General features: G+C 43.8%; 1 protein-coding gene across 4 annotated transcripts in view; it reads right to left on the bottom strand.

Annotated features, from left to right (window-relative positions):
* Positions 1-15,908, bottom strand: part of LOXHD1 (lipoxygenase homology PLAT domains 1) — a 146,430-nt gene that overhangs the window by 94,936 nt on the left and 35,586 nt on the right. For all 4 annotated transcript variants that reach the window (XM_074932653.1, XM_074932654.1, XM_074932655.1 and 1 more), the window contains exons 5-9: positions 8,981-9,079; positions 6,987-7,135; positions 4,263-4,386; positions 2,201-2,451; positions 513-648 (exon numbers count right to left, since the gene is read on the bottom strand). In XM_074932653.1, coding sequence (XP_074788754.1) covers positions 513-648; positions 2,201-2,451; positions 4,263-4,386; positions 6,987-7,135; positions 8,981-9,079 — 759 coding nt within the window. The remainder of the gene's footprint in view (positions 1-512; positions 649-2,200; positions 2,452-4,262; positions 4,387-6,986; positions 7,136-8,980; positions 9,080-15,908) is intronic.

The following is a 15,908-nucleotide window of genomic DNA, read 5'->3' as shown; positions in this document are numbered from 1 at the left end:
AAAGAGGCATCAAATGCAGCGCTCGTGTGTTTCACATTTGGCAGCTGGACAGGACCAAGAGCTGTTTTTCTTCTCTAAGGCCAAGAGTCAAAAAGTTGAAGTTAGTGGGAAGAGTTGGTTTTTAATGCCCACTTTCCCCCAGGTTTGTCTTTTTATTATATTTAGGTTTTGTTTCCATCTGGAAAGGGAAAGCTTTGCTCCTGTAGCGATAAGAAACATTGCCTGGCTTGTCTGCAAAGGTGAGATGGCAGCTGCCGCAGCCCGAAACCCAGCGAGCTTAGGAAAGCTGCCAATTCCTTGCCTTAAGAAAATAAGTGCAATTCTTCAAAATATTTTAAAAGTTTCATTTTAAACTCCCCAAACCAGGATGTTCAAAACTGAAGCTCATGCAGGGCTCAATTCACTTGAGCCTCTACTTGACCATGGGTCTACCCGTATAATGTTGCACGGGTGACACTCGAGGTGCTGTTGGGTGTGTGTGTCACAGGAGACTCCTGGGCACTTGTACCTACTTTTTAGTCTTCTTTGGCGCAGGGACACCATTTCGTAGAGCTCCCGCTCTATGAGACCATCTCCTTCATCTTCATCCAGCCATTTCCCACATGGAAAGGTTTGTTCAATACCAGTGAATGGGCAGTAAACCACCACCTGGGAAGAGAGATTGGGAAGATGAGTTTGAATATTCTGTAACTGGCAGTCCACTGAAAGGGCTCAAACCAATGAATTTCTGATTAAGATAAACGGTGATGCATCAAAGTTTTGCTTGTGTTTGTTTCCCAAGGACTCCTCAACTGTTTCCCTCGGCCTCTTTGTCTGTCTGGACAAAAGTAAAACGCTCCCTATATAACTCACTCTAGCAGCCTTCAACGGGCACTTGGGCAAACTAAGATAAGTGGGAACTCGAACAAAAGGACACACAGATACAATCTAGGAGGATGATTTAGGAAGAAGACACCTGGACTTTACCTCACAGTCACTGTGAAGAAGACCATGTGCTTTTTCCCTCGACCACCCTACTTCTACTAAGCATGCTCAGACTATGTAAATGAATTCTGGGAACTCATTAACATAAGACACCCTTTTGCAGGAAATCTAATTAATATGTATGATTTGTGTGTATGTAAACTGATGTACCTTGCTATTTCGGGAGAGCTCTTATGGTGGAGAATCCCCAGGGTGACCTCAGCGCTGCTAATAAAGAATATCTGCTTAACACTTATATTCCGACTGTTGAGTGAATATCTTCCATTTCATCACAGTACTTTGATGCTGAAAACTTCAGTAACTGCAGCAAAGACAGAGGTGGAGATCTTGGTCCTGCTCTCAACACCAGGTTTTCTGGACCACCATGAACTGGACTGGTTGCACGATTCCCAATTTGGAGTAGAGCTCCTAGGACACATCTGTCCTGTTATTCCCACTTTTTCAGAAGTACATCAAAATGGGTCAACCAAGAAGAGGTAAAACACCCAAAGGGGAAGGGAACCAGGACAGACAGTGTGGCTGCAGGAGTCAGCGTTGTGCGTGTCTGCAGCACATGCCCTCCACCACACCAGTGCACAGTAGGGTTCTGCAGAAAGCACAAGGCACAAAAAGCCTTCAAAGAGAGCCTAAGCTGATTTTGCTTACTAGGAAAACTGCATTTCCTCCCAGCTTCAGGGTAGGCAGCTGCCTCCCTCTCCACCCTCCCATTAGCTCCTGCTGATTTTGTAGACAATCTCACACCACATATTGCTCCACTGCCTCCCAGTAACAGCTGTAGTCAGCCACTTTTTTTTTTTTTTTTTTTCCTGAGCTCCAAAGCATCATCTAAAAACTTCAGGAAAGTCTGAGTATAGATGATAGCTTTGAAATGCTCAGCACAATCCAAGACTGTTTTTCTGTCTGGCCTCTTGGGTGAACATCTGAAGGTGCTTTTGGCGCTGAGCAAACAATAATCTCTACCTTTGTGACTGCAAAGGGGCAATCAACCCAATTAGCGAGTGATTGACATGCATCTAATGTGCCTTTGGGGCAATCAGCTACTACCATGCATTATGTATAATATCGACTTGTTAAACCAGGGATATTGTAATCCAAAAAAAGTAGAGGTTTTGTGTTTTTGGTTTGTTTTTTTTTTTTTAAACTGTATTTGCTTGTTGGGGTCAGGTTACAAATAGGAAAACAGTATGACAGCTGCCTACAGACAATTTAGTCTTACCTTCTCACAAAACCAGCCAGAACTGACACCACAATTATCATGTCCAATGCTGACTCTGCTGAGAGGACTGAGAAGAGCGGCTATCTCCACGTTAAAAAGATCTGTCCTGGCACGCTCAAATTCGCCTCCTTCCAAGAAAATCTTCCCACTGTTTTTTAAGCCTTTGGAGCCGTGGAGGATTACATGGATCTTGGAGTTTGTGCCAGCTCCTCTGATATCTCCTGTCACTACAGCAACGTTGTACACAATACCTGAAGGAATCAGGAATGTGGTTAGGAAGAAAAGAAGAGAGGAAAAAGGCTGAGAGTAATCATTTTGATTGGATTTACACTGGGGTCTATTAGTTTCCCACTGGTCTTTTTAACTTTTGACTTACACACAGTGCAATGCTTCATTTGCTTCTGTTCCACACGTATCTCTGAGAAACACACAGGTATCTTCAGACTGTCCAAGAGAAACGGGTTTGTGAAGACAAACTCCCTGTTGCATGGCCCAATTGAAAAAAAGTATGTTTGTTTGTTTTTTTTTTTATCTCCATGTTGTGATGATTAGGGGAAGAAAGGCATAAAAATTGAGTTGGCAACTAAATCACTTCATTTTGAGAGGTACCAAGCACCAAACATGTCAGAGGATGCTGAGAGGATGGAGTAGTGTTGCTTTAAACAGTGGCGGCAAGAACTGTAGCATCACAAAACGCTGGAAACTTGGATTTAGCAGCCTATAATGCTGCTGAAGCCAACAGGACCTTCACTGTCACTGTGAGAGCCTAAAGATCTCAGCAAAACAAGGCTTGGGAGAGGTATTAGCCCAGCGGGAAGAAAGAAAAGTATTTCCAAAAAGAAGTCTGTATGCATAAAAGTTTGCTTGTTTTTTCTATCTCTGTTGGCCTAAGAAAGGTAACACTTCTTCCTACTTCTCAGAAGGCTCACTGACAGGCATATCTTAGACCTGTGTCACAGCATCAAATAAAGAGACCCCTCTGTAACTATAACAGTGTTTAGGGAGCATGTCTAAAACATCTGGGGCCCACACTAAGTTCTTCATTTGCTTAAATCACCCCAAAATTTCACTAGGGACTTCACGTGAAGTAGAAACATCAGAACGCACTCTTTTTTAAACAATCCTCTTTTTGAAGTTTATATTAAAAATTGCATTCAAGCATGTTTTACTGTGCATATATCTTCAACAAAACTCATGGGAGCATGAAAAAAAATGCACAGTCATGAATGGTAAAAAATAAAAGAAGCTTTTAGTAAATGAATTGCGCTTTTTTTTTTTTTTTTTCCCCAGATTTCTTTCTCAGCTTCCCTTAATTTTTCCCAAGATGCATCCTGCAGTCAGAACTCTGCACCCAGACCATTCCTCATGCACATGCAGGGGGGAACACGAGGCCTGCAGATCTTGAAGAGGGTGCAGTCAAGTACAGCTGTAATGTGCATAGTCAAATTGTTTACCTTTATGTTAATGAATAAATACAGGCAGAACAGTATCCAAATAATCCTCTGCCTCATGATAAGTTCTTTTATTGACTATTTTCTTTTGAACCTTGACTAGGTTTCTTTTAACAGAGACATAACTTTTGGTTGTCTCTGCTCTAACTGTGTTGGATAATAAAAAAGCCAAGTTTAGGGCTCAGCACTGCCTTTCTTGTTTTGTAAAAGGATGTGTAGTTCCCCAGTCAGGAATGTGAAGCACAATATACACTACTGGGTGGCACACTGGTGACTGTGGAAATAGCAATCCACTTTCTGAAAGCCGGTGACCAGCTTGCTGAAGTACAAGCCTGATCTTTCATCCTCTGCCCATCAACCCCTTATCCAGGTGCATCAGGTGATAAATCAGCGTGTAGGTCCTGTGCAGCTTCACCAGTGAGATATGAAGGTGGGAAATGCAATGGTAGTTCAGGGGTCCTCACACAAACCAGCCTGTCACCAGCAGATGGTCCACGGCAGGTCTCCCTAAGCATAAGGCATTCAGTCTTCTAAAGAAAACATGGCTAGTAGCATTAATTAGGCCTTTGCATCTTCGCATTTCCTATCATGGATTCAGCCCGTGACTTTACCTGTGGCTTCAGTGCCCCCAACAAGAATGTCTCTCTGGATTTTCCCATCATCTTCATCTAAAGCAAACCAGCGTCCAACTGGGAATTGGTACACACATTTATTGCCAATGTCTTCAATGATCACCTAAGAGAAAAGGAAAAAGCACTTTGCAAAATAGTGCAGAAAAAGAAAGGTGTTACACAAAGGGATGACAGAAGAGCAGAAGCTTAATGTACACGCTCTCACCTCATATTTAATGTATTCAGTACTCTAGCAGATCCCTTTCCACTCCCTAATTAGCAATGATAGAATTTCAGACAATCAGTGAGTAAAAAACCAGGCTTTTTTCTTTTCTGTTTTTTATCCAGTGAACTCAATCAGCATCTCTCGACTGTATGAGACCAGATGTCTCTGCTAGCAAGACCAGCTGGCTGGCCTGTCTTCCTTCTCTCCAGAGCCCGTTTGCTGGCTACTCTTCTCCATCAGCTGAACGGCAGTTTTTTGTTCTGTTTTGGGAACAGGCTGTCTTCTTTCTCTCTCAGTTTTAGAGCCTTGTTATAAAATATTACCAAGGAATTTCAGGACAAATCAAGACCATCAGATCAGTTTGTGTGACCTAGCATATTGTGTTACCCCACTCAGCTACTCTGGGGTGGAGGAAGACAGCCACGGTGGCAAAGACAGCCATGAAACCATGTGGTAGGAATAGTTTCTCATTTGGAAGGATTTGGCTCTTGGACCTATCTAGATACATATTTTACTGAAACAAGCCAGGGAACAATCTTTGCCTTTAATACCAGACTAAGCCAATGTTACCCACTTGGAGTTTCTTGCACCTCCTGCTGAGGCATCTCTTACCAATATCCTCTTCTGGATTCCTGAAGCTTGACATAGAGCTACTGCAGTATTTTAAACAAGCAGCGAAGAGTACTGAAGATTTTCAGCCAGAAAAGAAGAAATCAAAATCTCTACTCACCTGCATGGCTTGTGTCTCAGAGAAAAAAAAAAAAAAAAAAAAATCACTACTAGGGATTGAAACTCCTTACCACTTTTTTCTGTCTTCTCAGCAAACAGGGAGACTCTGTTCTTTCTGATAGATTTGTGAAACCATTCTTTGGAAAACAGAGCTTGCCCTCCTGTCACTCATCCCACGCTGTGCTATCGCCTGTAGCATTACCGATTCTCATTGTACCTCCGCAGAAACAGACAGTGGTGTCTGCCAGGATGGGACTGTCAGCATGAGAGCACGGTGCCGTGCTGGCACGTTAGAGACTTAAATATATGAGGAAAAATCTCAACACTCAGATTCCCCTCTACCAGCTGATCCTCTTCGGGTTCCTGTTAATATGTTTATTCATATATTTAGAGGTGGAAAACCATCTCTGAGTATAAACTACACTAAAACCACATGAAACATGAGAACTTCTAATGAAGTTCTTAGCAAGTTCATCCAGGAGTGACAATGTTAGTGTCCACAAATATTGCAGAAAATTACAGAAAAACATCTACCAATGGTAGATGACAACTCATTCCTCCAAGCTTTCAGTTGAACTTGCAAGGAAAAAGTAGCCTTCTACTTAATCACAAACGTCTCAGCAGTTCCTGTGGCAGAACATAGGATTAGTGTGTTGGCTGCCACTAGTCACTACTTCAGGCTTTGGGACTTAAGCAACCAAACCAGCATCAAAATGCCACGCAGACTTCATCTGCAATGTGAGAGAGAGGTTCCTTTTCTGTGGGTTTCCCCCTCCTCCTTATTTATTACAGGCATCACAACAGCTCTATTTTTCATCTTCTGCATTTTTCATGCACAACCACCATAATAAGTTTTAGTACGGTATACGGTGACGGTGGAAAAGCATGTGCTAATATTTGCATTTGTAATACATCAAGTCACCCTGCTATCTAGGATTTACAAATTTGGGGTCAGATCTTCAATGGATTAAAGCCAGCTGTGTGAAACTACACCAGCAGAGGAAAGAAAATCAGAATAGAGGAAAGAGTCATAGATTTCTCCTTTTAAAATATTCCTTCAACCATTTCACTAAAAGCTGCAATAACTTCACGCCTTAGAGCAGGAGATTAAAATGAGGAGGAAAGGGGGAGTGGAAGAAAAGAATCTTCATGGCAGGTATATCATTTTTGCTGTGTCAGTGATAAATCACGGAAATTGGGCCAAAGTTATAAGTCTTTGCAAATTTCCAGTGTGAACAGACTCAACAGATATTTCTTAGGCTCTGGTATCTTTACCATCTTGGCAAAGAGTTAAGTCCACAGAGTGAGAGGGGGCTTGGAAGCTCCAGCTTGGAGAATTGCCCCTCATCTGTCAAACTGCAGTGACTGAGAAGGAGAGCTGTTACTAGAGCAGGAAAATTCAGGTCTTAGCAAGTGGATTTTCTTACTGCCACAGAGTCACCTGAGATGCTTGACAATTTACCCTAACACAGAATGTCCCTCATTTTCTAACTACCCAATCTGAAGTTGCGGCACCTGGTTTAGATGCACCACACTGGCATGCAGCAGGCTGCTACCAGTGCTTCGTCAGCCCCCCTTCGGTCTGCAGAAAAAGTGCTGGAGAGATACTTCTGAAAAGGTGAAAACTTGATTTTTGCCTTTCTCAGTAACCAGCAACCTGTATCACCAGAAAACATCTCTGCATTTCTTGGCATCTAACAACCAAGAGGGTAAGTGAGACATTTTGATCCCACCACAGGTTTAGGTTAAATGTCTGAGGAGTAACTAACCTTTGCAAGGAACCAACCAGCAGAGCCACCCTTGTTATTATGCCCTATATTAATTTTTCTTAATCTTCCCAGATTCGGAGCATCAAGTGTGAACTTGTCCTCTGCTCCCTTTTCAAAGTTGTCATTGTCATTGTCCAGTTTCCTCACACCTGAGAAAAAACAGAGAAAAACCAAGGAGGAAAGGGTTACTGGCTCATGAGCGTTTCTAAGTGAAGAAATACTTAAGAATGTCACCACTGACTGAGTCGAATATTCTCCAGATACCAGCTCTCTGTAACCAGGATTCAAGGTAAAGGCAGAGGACTTTATATTCTAATAAAAATACACCTTTTCTTGAGCACACAAAAGACCAGGATTTTCACTCTAGTGTCACAGTTACTTGCAGCTCTCAGAGTTTTCAGAAATATATATCCAGATGGCTCTTGCATCTTTTTTTCATACCACCACATTTCCCTTTTATTTTTAATGCCTTTAAAAATCCCCTAACTATTTAAAAAAGGCTTTGGTCACAAAGCTGCAGATTTTGACATTTCAGGACACAGCATTCTTTACTGCATCACACAGGAACGATTTCTTTTTTGATTAGGACCCAGCCAGAGCTATTGGCTTTTCCTGATCTCACAGGAGTTTGCCTTTATGAAAAGTATTAAAGTGCTGACCCCAGTTGCAAACATCGCTGTTCCTGTGCCAGCAATGCTGCGAGTGGGACTGAACCCACCCGAGGCACCAGAGCTGGGAAAGGTGTCAGAGGGCAATTCATCCCACTTACTTACCTCAGAAGGGGATAAATAATTTTCTAGGGGAGTTATTTCTCTGTGTAGATATGACAGAGCACCTGGACAGCCAGCTTAGATTTAGACTCCCTCTTTCAGATGTCTCCAGTGAGATCAGATGAATCCCCTTGTAAAAGTCTGGAGAATTAATCAAGGATAAGACCTATCCAGTAGGTTTCATAATCTGTTCAAGGACACTTGGCAGACATCATATCATTATTTCTTGAATTTGACAGGACAGGTGCAATATAGAAGAGACAGAATATTTGCTCTCTGGGTCTCCAGGAATTTCTACTCACTCTTCTCCACAGTGTGATCCAGAGAGTTTGGTCTGGTTTATTTTTTAGTTTTATTTCTAAGTTTAAAATATTTTTTAAAAAATAAATTCAGGTTTCTAGATCACTGTCATTATACAATCTACACTGGGAAAAAAAAAAAGAAGAAGGGAAAAAGGGGGGGGAGGAAAAAAGAAAAAAGAGAAAAAAAGGAGAAAAAGAGAAAAAAAAAGAAAAGAAAAAAAAGGAGAAAAAAGATGGAAAAGGAAAAAAGAGAAAAGAAAAAAAGGAGGAAAAAGGATAAAAGAAAAAAGGAGAAAAGAGGAAAAAAGAAAGATAAAAGAAAACAAAAAGGAGAAAAAAAAAGAGGAAAAAAGAGAAAAGAGAGAAAAGAAAAAAGAAAAAAAAAGATAAAAGGGGGGGAGAGATAAAAAAGAGATTTTAAAAAAAAAAAAAAAAGATAAAAGCTGTCACCATTAAATTAAAGCCAGCTAGTATAAACCTTGGGTAGGTTATCTTTCTAAATGGCCCAGCAGGCTCAGCCACACTGAAAGGACCGAATTATCAATCCAGGGACACAGAAAGACGGGACAAGCAGCTCTCACTGCATGCACTGTAAGTACGTATTTGTGTTGGATCCCTCAGCAGACTGGCAGTTGCTGCACAGGTTTATTCCGGTGATTTATACTGCATTTTCCCAGGGTCTGGGTTTTTTTGGTGGTAGGTAACTTGAGTCATGCTCACAGCCCAGCCACGATTGCTGGTTTGCAGATGCAGCTTCCAGAAGCTGTGGATGTGAGAAATGCCAGCGCTAACACCACCGTTTGTTGTGCCTTTCACTCAGCCAAATTATTCTGCATTTGACAGATTGCTCCTGTGTATTGTTCAGATCACAGGCCTGCAGAGCAGGAAGAAATATTTTAGGAAATTATTTGCATTTGAATACCTGTGTCTCCTTTCTCACCGAAGATATTAATGAAGACATCCGCATCTGTTCCACTGCCGCTAACTTCACCAGTAAAAACTCGGACCACGTATTTGTTGACTGCAAGGAGAGAAGGCAGAATCCCAATACATTAATTACTCAATGGCTTGATACGAAACGTAATAGTACAAACCAGTTCTGGTTGTGCTCATGTTATCCTGAAAGCATGTCTGAACCATGGCTCCTGATACACTGACCCTCTCCTCCGTAAGAGGAATAATCCATATTCAGAGCTCTAACACTGCATATTCACTGCCCAGGGCAAGAGGAACAGATCACCCGGTTCCTGGCCTTGACATGGAAGTTGAAATAGATGAGAAGAAGGTGCAAATTTTGATGTTGATACATGGGTATTAAATGAACTCGGACCTACACACCCGCTTTGCTTTTTCAGAACATCAATGAGTTACAGAGCCAGCCATCTGCCCAAGCTCAGACCTGACCTCTTTGGTCCAAATGCTACCCTAGAGCTATTTTTGCAGCTTAGCTTCTATTAAGCCTAGCTGGTGACAAGTATTTTGAGGAAAAATCAGTCACGCTGCACAAGCACAAATATTTGAAGGTGACCACCCTGCTACTCTACCCAGTTAAAAACAAACAAACAAACAAACAAACAAACAGAAAGCCTCCATCTTTTCATTTAATGGAAAACCAGGAGTAAAGCCCAAGAGCTGTGACACTGTGAAGCCAACATCATGTGTGGCACCAAGCAATGCAAAAATCAGCCGGATGAGCCACACCACAAACATTTCACACATGTCATGTTGGTGAGTTTGAGAAGCAAGTTCTTCAGAGGGATCACGATGGGATTAACTTGGCTCCAAAGGACAGCAAGGATGAGCTCAGCTTCTTCTGAATCCAGTGAGAAAACTCCCATGGCTTTCAGTATGACTGTGTTTGGGACAATCATGAGTAACTTTCAAAATCTACCACCAAAGTCTACCTGACTACCTTGTTCATCCAAGCAAACTCAGCCATGACAGCCATCTAGTGCCATATCCTCTGTGCAGAACAAGTGCTGGAAGACAGCCAGCAAGACACAAACCAAAACTGATCAAGATTAATGCAAAACCTACTACTGAACAGTACGTGATGTCCTATATACCCTCAACAAAGTATCTGTTACACCCTGTATTACTGAGCCCTGGCTGGCCGGTACTAGAAGCTCTGCACTACATCACCTCTTAGTTTCTGAGCCCTGGGCATGTTGCTTCTGCAAAAGGGACACAATGCCCAGGCTACCTCACACATACTTCCCTTGCAAAAATAAAACTTTTTGCATCGTGATCCATCGTGAGCAACTTTCTCCCTTCGGCGGGTGCAAAGTTAGGGGAGAAGCTTGTCTGGGCTTCCCAGCCAACACCAGAAATTAATTCCCTCAGGAGCTACAGATCATCAAAAACTCTGTGTTACCATTCCCAGAGTGGGTCACCTGCCTCCTCCACCATAATCAGTGTATATTAAAATTTATTCTAAAAGACAGCAGACACTTTGGTGCACATGCTCCTGCTGAGGCAGAGGATGTGAGAGCAAGTGTATGAGAAGCAGTTGTTGAACCATCCCCTGAATTATAAAGATGTGCTCAGCTCCCGGGGTGAGGAGTACAAGGGCAGAGCCTAAACAGAAGGGAAAATCACCTGTCACATTTTAATGAATGTGCTCTGAAAAGGCTAAAAATTGAGCTGACATTCTTGGCGCCCCAACACAAAACATGCCATTACAAATAAAATAATAATGATAAAAGTGCAATAAATACTAAATAACAAGAAAGAGGAGGACAGAACCAGGCTCAGACAAGGGAGAAAATGCTTTAATGTTTCTCTTTAACTCTTTTGCTTCAGTTCACAGAGCTGTAACAATATTCTAGAGATATGTTAACAATAAAGGATTTCATTTGCGCTAGTCAAGGGTGGAGATCGTGCAATTTATAGCTCCCATTTGGCCACTAAACTGCTATAAGTGACCCATTGTACATTGGGATCTTTAATCACAGACCACATTTTTCAAGAAGCTTTGCTCCTTGTACCTCCTTTAGAATATTTATTCTGATGTCAGTGATTAATTTTCCACCCCACATCAGGGGGCAGAAGAACCTGATGGGATAAAAGGATCCACAAAAGGACAAGAATCAGCAGCTGAACTTCGATTACCCTTGTAAGATCAGGCTTTATGCCTCTGAAGTATAGTCCTGAAGGATGCCTGAATGCATGCAGAGCACCAAGGAGGACATGTAGAGAACAAGTTCATAAAGAGCAATCAGCAGCAGTGAGCAAAAACAGGGCAGGAGAGGCACCTTGTTCAGCTTCTGCAGAAATATGTCTGGTCAACAAGAAAAATGCTGGTAAAATTATTTATCAGATCCAACACCTCGAAAGATTTCTCAGCATGGCTGTATTTCAAACCTAAGGTTTATCATGGTATCATCCGACAACTGTTGGAGAACGGCTTGCAGAGCAAGGCCATGGGTCTGTGCAGGAGCTGATCACAGCCATCTGAGGGAAACAAAGGAAAAAAAAACAGGGTACAGTTGTGCTAACAAGGAAGGAGATTCAGGGCTCAGTTATGCTAACAAAGGACTGTTATGTTAACAAAGAGAGAAACTGAGGTACATAACGGCCTTGAGTGTGATGGAAAACAACCTTGGGAAAGAAATCAAGCCTGAAGAGGGAAGATGTTGTGACATACCTGAAATGCCACAAGGGGCTGGGACATTATAATGTAGCCTTTTAGATGTATCCAATAGATGTGTGAGTAGTATGCATGATTATTGGAGAGTGCTTATATAAGGGGTGATTTCTTTCGATAAAGTTGAAGCTTGCTCTATCATTCACATTGCATTGGCTGCTTGCTTCCTCTGTCCTCTGCAGACAACCTGCTCAGAACACCAGGAGTGATCCCCAGGGCTCTGTGCGCACACACGAGATTGCTCTCAGTGTCAGCACGGCGACACCCATGGTGGAGCCAATTCCTGAGCCCGCAGAGATGGGCAACGCATTGGGTTATCATTTTGGGCTGGTGGCAATCACAGGCCACTGTGCTGCAAGTGTTTTATGTTGTCCCCCTAAAAAAAGCAAGGCTGGGGCGCACGGCATGTGCCAGCATGCCTCTTCTCCGTGCTTCTTGCAGATGTGTTTCCATGGGCAAAGATGCTCCAAGAGCGTTAGTGATCCTCACTTCAGGTCACAGCAGATCCCTGCTTCACGGGCCACAGGATCATGCCGAGTGTGCGCCCACCTGGTTTCCCCCTTCAATTTTTTTCCTATGCTCCCAACTCTAAAACTGCGCACACAAGCCAGTCCCCATACCTGCCCCACTCAGCTCTGAGCGCAGGACAGTCTTAGTTCCTTCATCTTCAGGAAGCAAACAGATCAATCCTGAGCCATGCTGAATTTTTGCCAGCGCTCCCTCCCTCTCTAAGCAATTCAACACTCAGCTGCGGCAGAGAGAGCAGCTCTTCATTCTGCTTAGGGGTCCTTCTGTGCTTCGTACATCAGCACATCTTGCAGAATTACATGGTGGATGTGCAAATTTAAATAGAAAGGGATGCTACATCTCAAAAAGACAGTGAGTATTCAGCTGCTAGCAGCATGCAGGAAAAGGCTGTCATTGCAGCCAGGCAGAGATCTGGCTAAAGTCAAGCACTCTTCATTTTAAGCATGGGTGGATGTTGTTCCCTATTCTGTAAGACCTTAATCATGCATTATTTAAAACAGTAACATCATCTTTTCAAAAATACCCACTTGGCTTTTTTAAATCTCAATACATGGCTCTGAGTTCATCTGCAAAACAGAGATCAAGATGTTGCCTGGGTATTTTTATTTTTTTTTCTGAATGCTTCTCCTAGCACCAGGAACATGCAAAATGCTAATGTGCGGCTGGTAGAAGCTGTGACTCCATCTATCCGTGCAGGCTTGCTGCAGCACAGGCACGGAGAGGGGAGCTTTCCTAGAAGTGAAATCTGCAGCTTCAGAGGCACGAACTGCAGGATGCCAGGAGCAGAACAGCTCACAAAAATTCAGTAGCGAGAGCAGCATCTATTTCCTGCAGTCTTGCCTTTTCCCATGGCAACACACAAGCGCAAATGTCCTGGGTGGTTACAGCACCTTCCTTTTCTTTATGCTCCGTTAGAGACAATCCGGCTCCCCCTGACATCTCTCATCCAACACACTGACACACACAAAGCTGTCCCGAGAAGGCATTTGGAGGCGTTGCCAGGATGCCATCTCTGGGGAGCAGTGGGGTGGCACTAACTCATATGACCCCACTGCATTATTTTAGCAGAGGTGTGACAGTCAAGCAGCTTGTCTGTTACTAATCAACTCAGCCACAGCTTTCAACAGCTAAGAGGAAAGATTAATATTGTGGCGCGGGCTAGAGTCAGGCTCTTTCCACCGAGAGCCAAGGGGTTTATTTTGGTGAAGGGATGTGATGCTGCAAGCACTCCTGATGCCACTCTGGGGGGAGGAAAGTCACGGGGCTGCAGACCTCCTACTCCCCAGTATACCCAGTCTAGGCTGGCCCCACTGCCGTCTCCATCCCGAGGAGCCAGGGTGCAGCTCTAGCCCCACACATTGGCTAGGGTCTTTTTATCCAACCCCACCACCCCTGGGTGCTGCTGTCCAAGTTCTCTCTTGCCTCCAGCCATGGGAAATGCATGGATACATCCCAGACAAACCCCTCCACCTGCAAGCTGCAGCTGAGTGCTCAGCCATGTGATATTCATCTGTTAATGCCGTTTATTTAGCAATATGACATCACGGCCACCTGAAATGCCATGGGATGGAATTGCCTAAAGAAATCTCATAGCTAATATTTGGGGCATTAGATAGGGTGTTTATGCACAAGCTGCTGAGTTTGTAGCAGCAGGAGCACCAGATTTAAGCAGGGAAACAAAGTCAACCGTGCTTCATTACCCAGAGTTATCACCTCCTGTGGGGCACAGTGAATTCCCCACTAGACATCCCTGCCTGTCTCCGTCATGCGTGACCCACCATGGAGCAGGGCAGCAGCACAGCATCTGACAGCTAAGAAACGTCACAGCCTTCAGAAGCAAAACACGCTGGGTTAAAAGCAGGGAGCTAAGTCGTAGGCAGCGATGGATTCTTCTAATAAGGCAACTTTTAGCAATTACCCTTCTGTTTTCGCAGTGCTCCCAAGGGTGGCAATGCTTTAAGATCCATCCTGTACTGCTCAGCACTGAGCAGGCAGATTTCAGAAGAGAAGGCGGGGTGGAACGGGTAGAGGAGAGGCAACGCTACTGTCTTGGAATTGCTTCTGGCAAAGAAATACATTTGTGGTTAGTGTGAAAAGCGAAAAGAATTGTTGCTAGAGGGAGAGGCAGGGGGCTGGATCTGCAGGCAAGGCAGAGTTTCAACCTGAGTCTGCCACAGCCTTTTTGCACGCACTCGGGAAGGTGGTTTAACGTCCATATGCCTCAGTTCCTCGCTGTCAGATGGAGTCAGTCATTCCAGCCCACCCGAGATTGTCTGACAAAATCTCTTCTTGACGGAAAGCGCTGGCTTGTCAAAATGGAAGCTCCTTTATACCACTTCTGACAGCATATTCCTCGGTGGCAGCTAGACTTCTTGGTCAGAGCAACCTTCAAAGGTCAGACAGACGATGTTTAGGGCATGAAGCCGGGATCTGGCATCCCAACACATTTGATTGGAGCAAGCACTTGAATTTATTTTTTGTCAGTCCTGGGAAAGAGCCCATCCCACCAGGCTAACACAATCTCTTCCTAGATCAGCTGCTCCTGACCTTCTGGTGGAGATGCCTTACTGCATTTTTCTTACAGAGGTCTGTCTCTGGAGTCTCTGCAAACACCGCAGAAAAGAAAACTCTCCCAGCCCTAGCCATTACACCCCTCTCTACCACAGTAGCAGGGACCCTAGAGATAGCTACACAGAGCAAGTCTTAATGAGAACCTAAAGCAACTCCTCTAAAAGCAGAGGAGCCCTGCTGAGTTCACCAGGAGCTAGTTCTGTCTCAAAAGCATGGCCTGTTCTTGCACAAAGTAACTGCATGCAGTTAAGGAAGAATTTCTTTCCCCAACCAGGAAAGGGTTGAATTCAAAGAGTTGGTTTAGAGCTTGAAAATAATTAATTTCTGTCAGGAGTAATTGACAACTCTCTTTCCTAATGAGCTGCACCCTCAGAGGTGGTGAACAGCTCCTTAAACCAAGGGTTCAAACTGGAAATGCAGATTACAAGCACACCTGGAGCACAGGGGATGCTGATGAAGAAAGAGCTTCGCATTGCTTTTGGCCATGAGTGCCTCTGCCAAATCACAGTGTTAGTGGGGGAGGAATGCTGAAGAACCTTTGCATGGCTTTGGGGCACACATCATCAGAGGCAGAGCCAAGGATGGGAGGCTGCCACCACCTCGGATCAGAATTTCATTAATCTTAGAAGAGCTCTCTAAAAGGCTGTTCTTAAGAAAGAAGTATTCTTGCTATCACCCAATGAGGCATAACATAAGGGAAAAGGGAACAATTATCTTTGCTCTGCTGAATATTGCATTATCCTCAGCCGCTGCCTCAGTGCCCCTCCTATAATGAACTCAGCCTCTTGGTCTCCCCATCCATCCCAGAGACCACAAGATTCAGCCCTGTTTTGTGTGGCTCTTGCATGAAATCAAAGTATGCATCCAAACAGTTAATACATTAGGATTCAGCCTGGATCATCCCTCTGCAAAGCCTGTGAGAGGCAATCTACCACATGCAGGAGTCTTTGCTTGTAGGATATGCTAAACTGATGTTCCTACTGCGACTTCAAAGTGATGATGACATTTTGAACTGAGCTTTAAGCGACCTTGCTCAAGAGACAATAGAGGTTTAGCTGCAGAGGCATGGAGCTTTGCATGGGGCAGCACACCTTGCGACAGCAGC

This window comes from Athene noctua, chromosome Z (genome assembly GCF_965140245.1).
Source record: "Athene noctua chromosome Z, bAthNoc1.hap1.1, whole genome shotgun sequence".
Lineage (NCBI taxonomy): Eukaryota > Metazoa > Chordata > Aves > Strigiformes > Strigidae > Athene > Athene noctua.
Note: the sequence above shows the minus strand (reverse complement) of the source record. Positions and strands in the feature narration are given on the sequence as shown.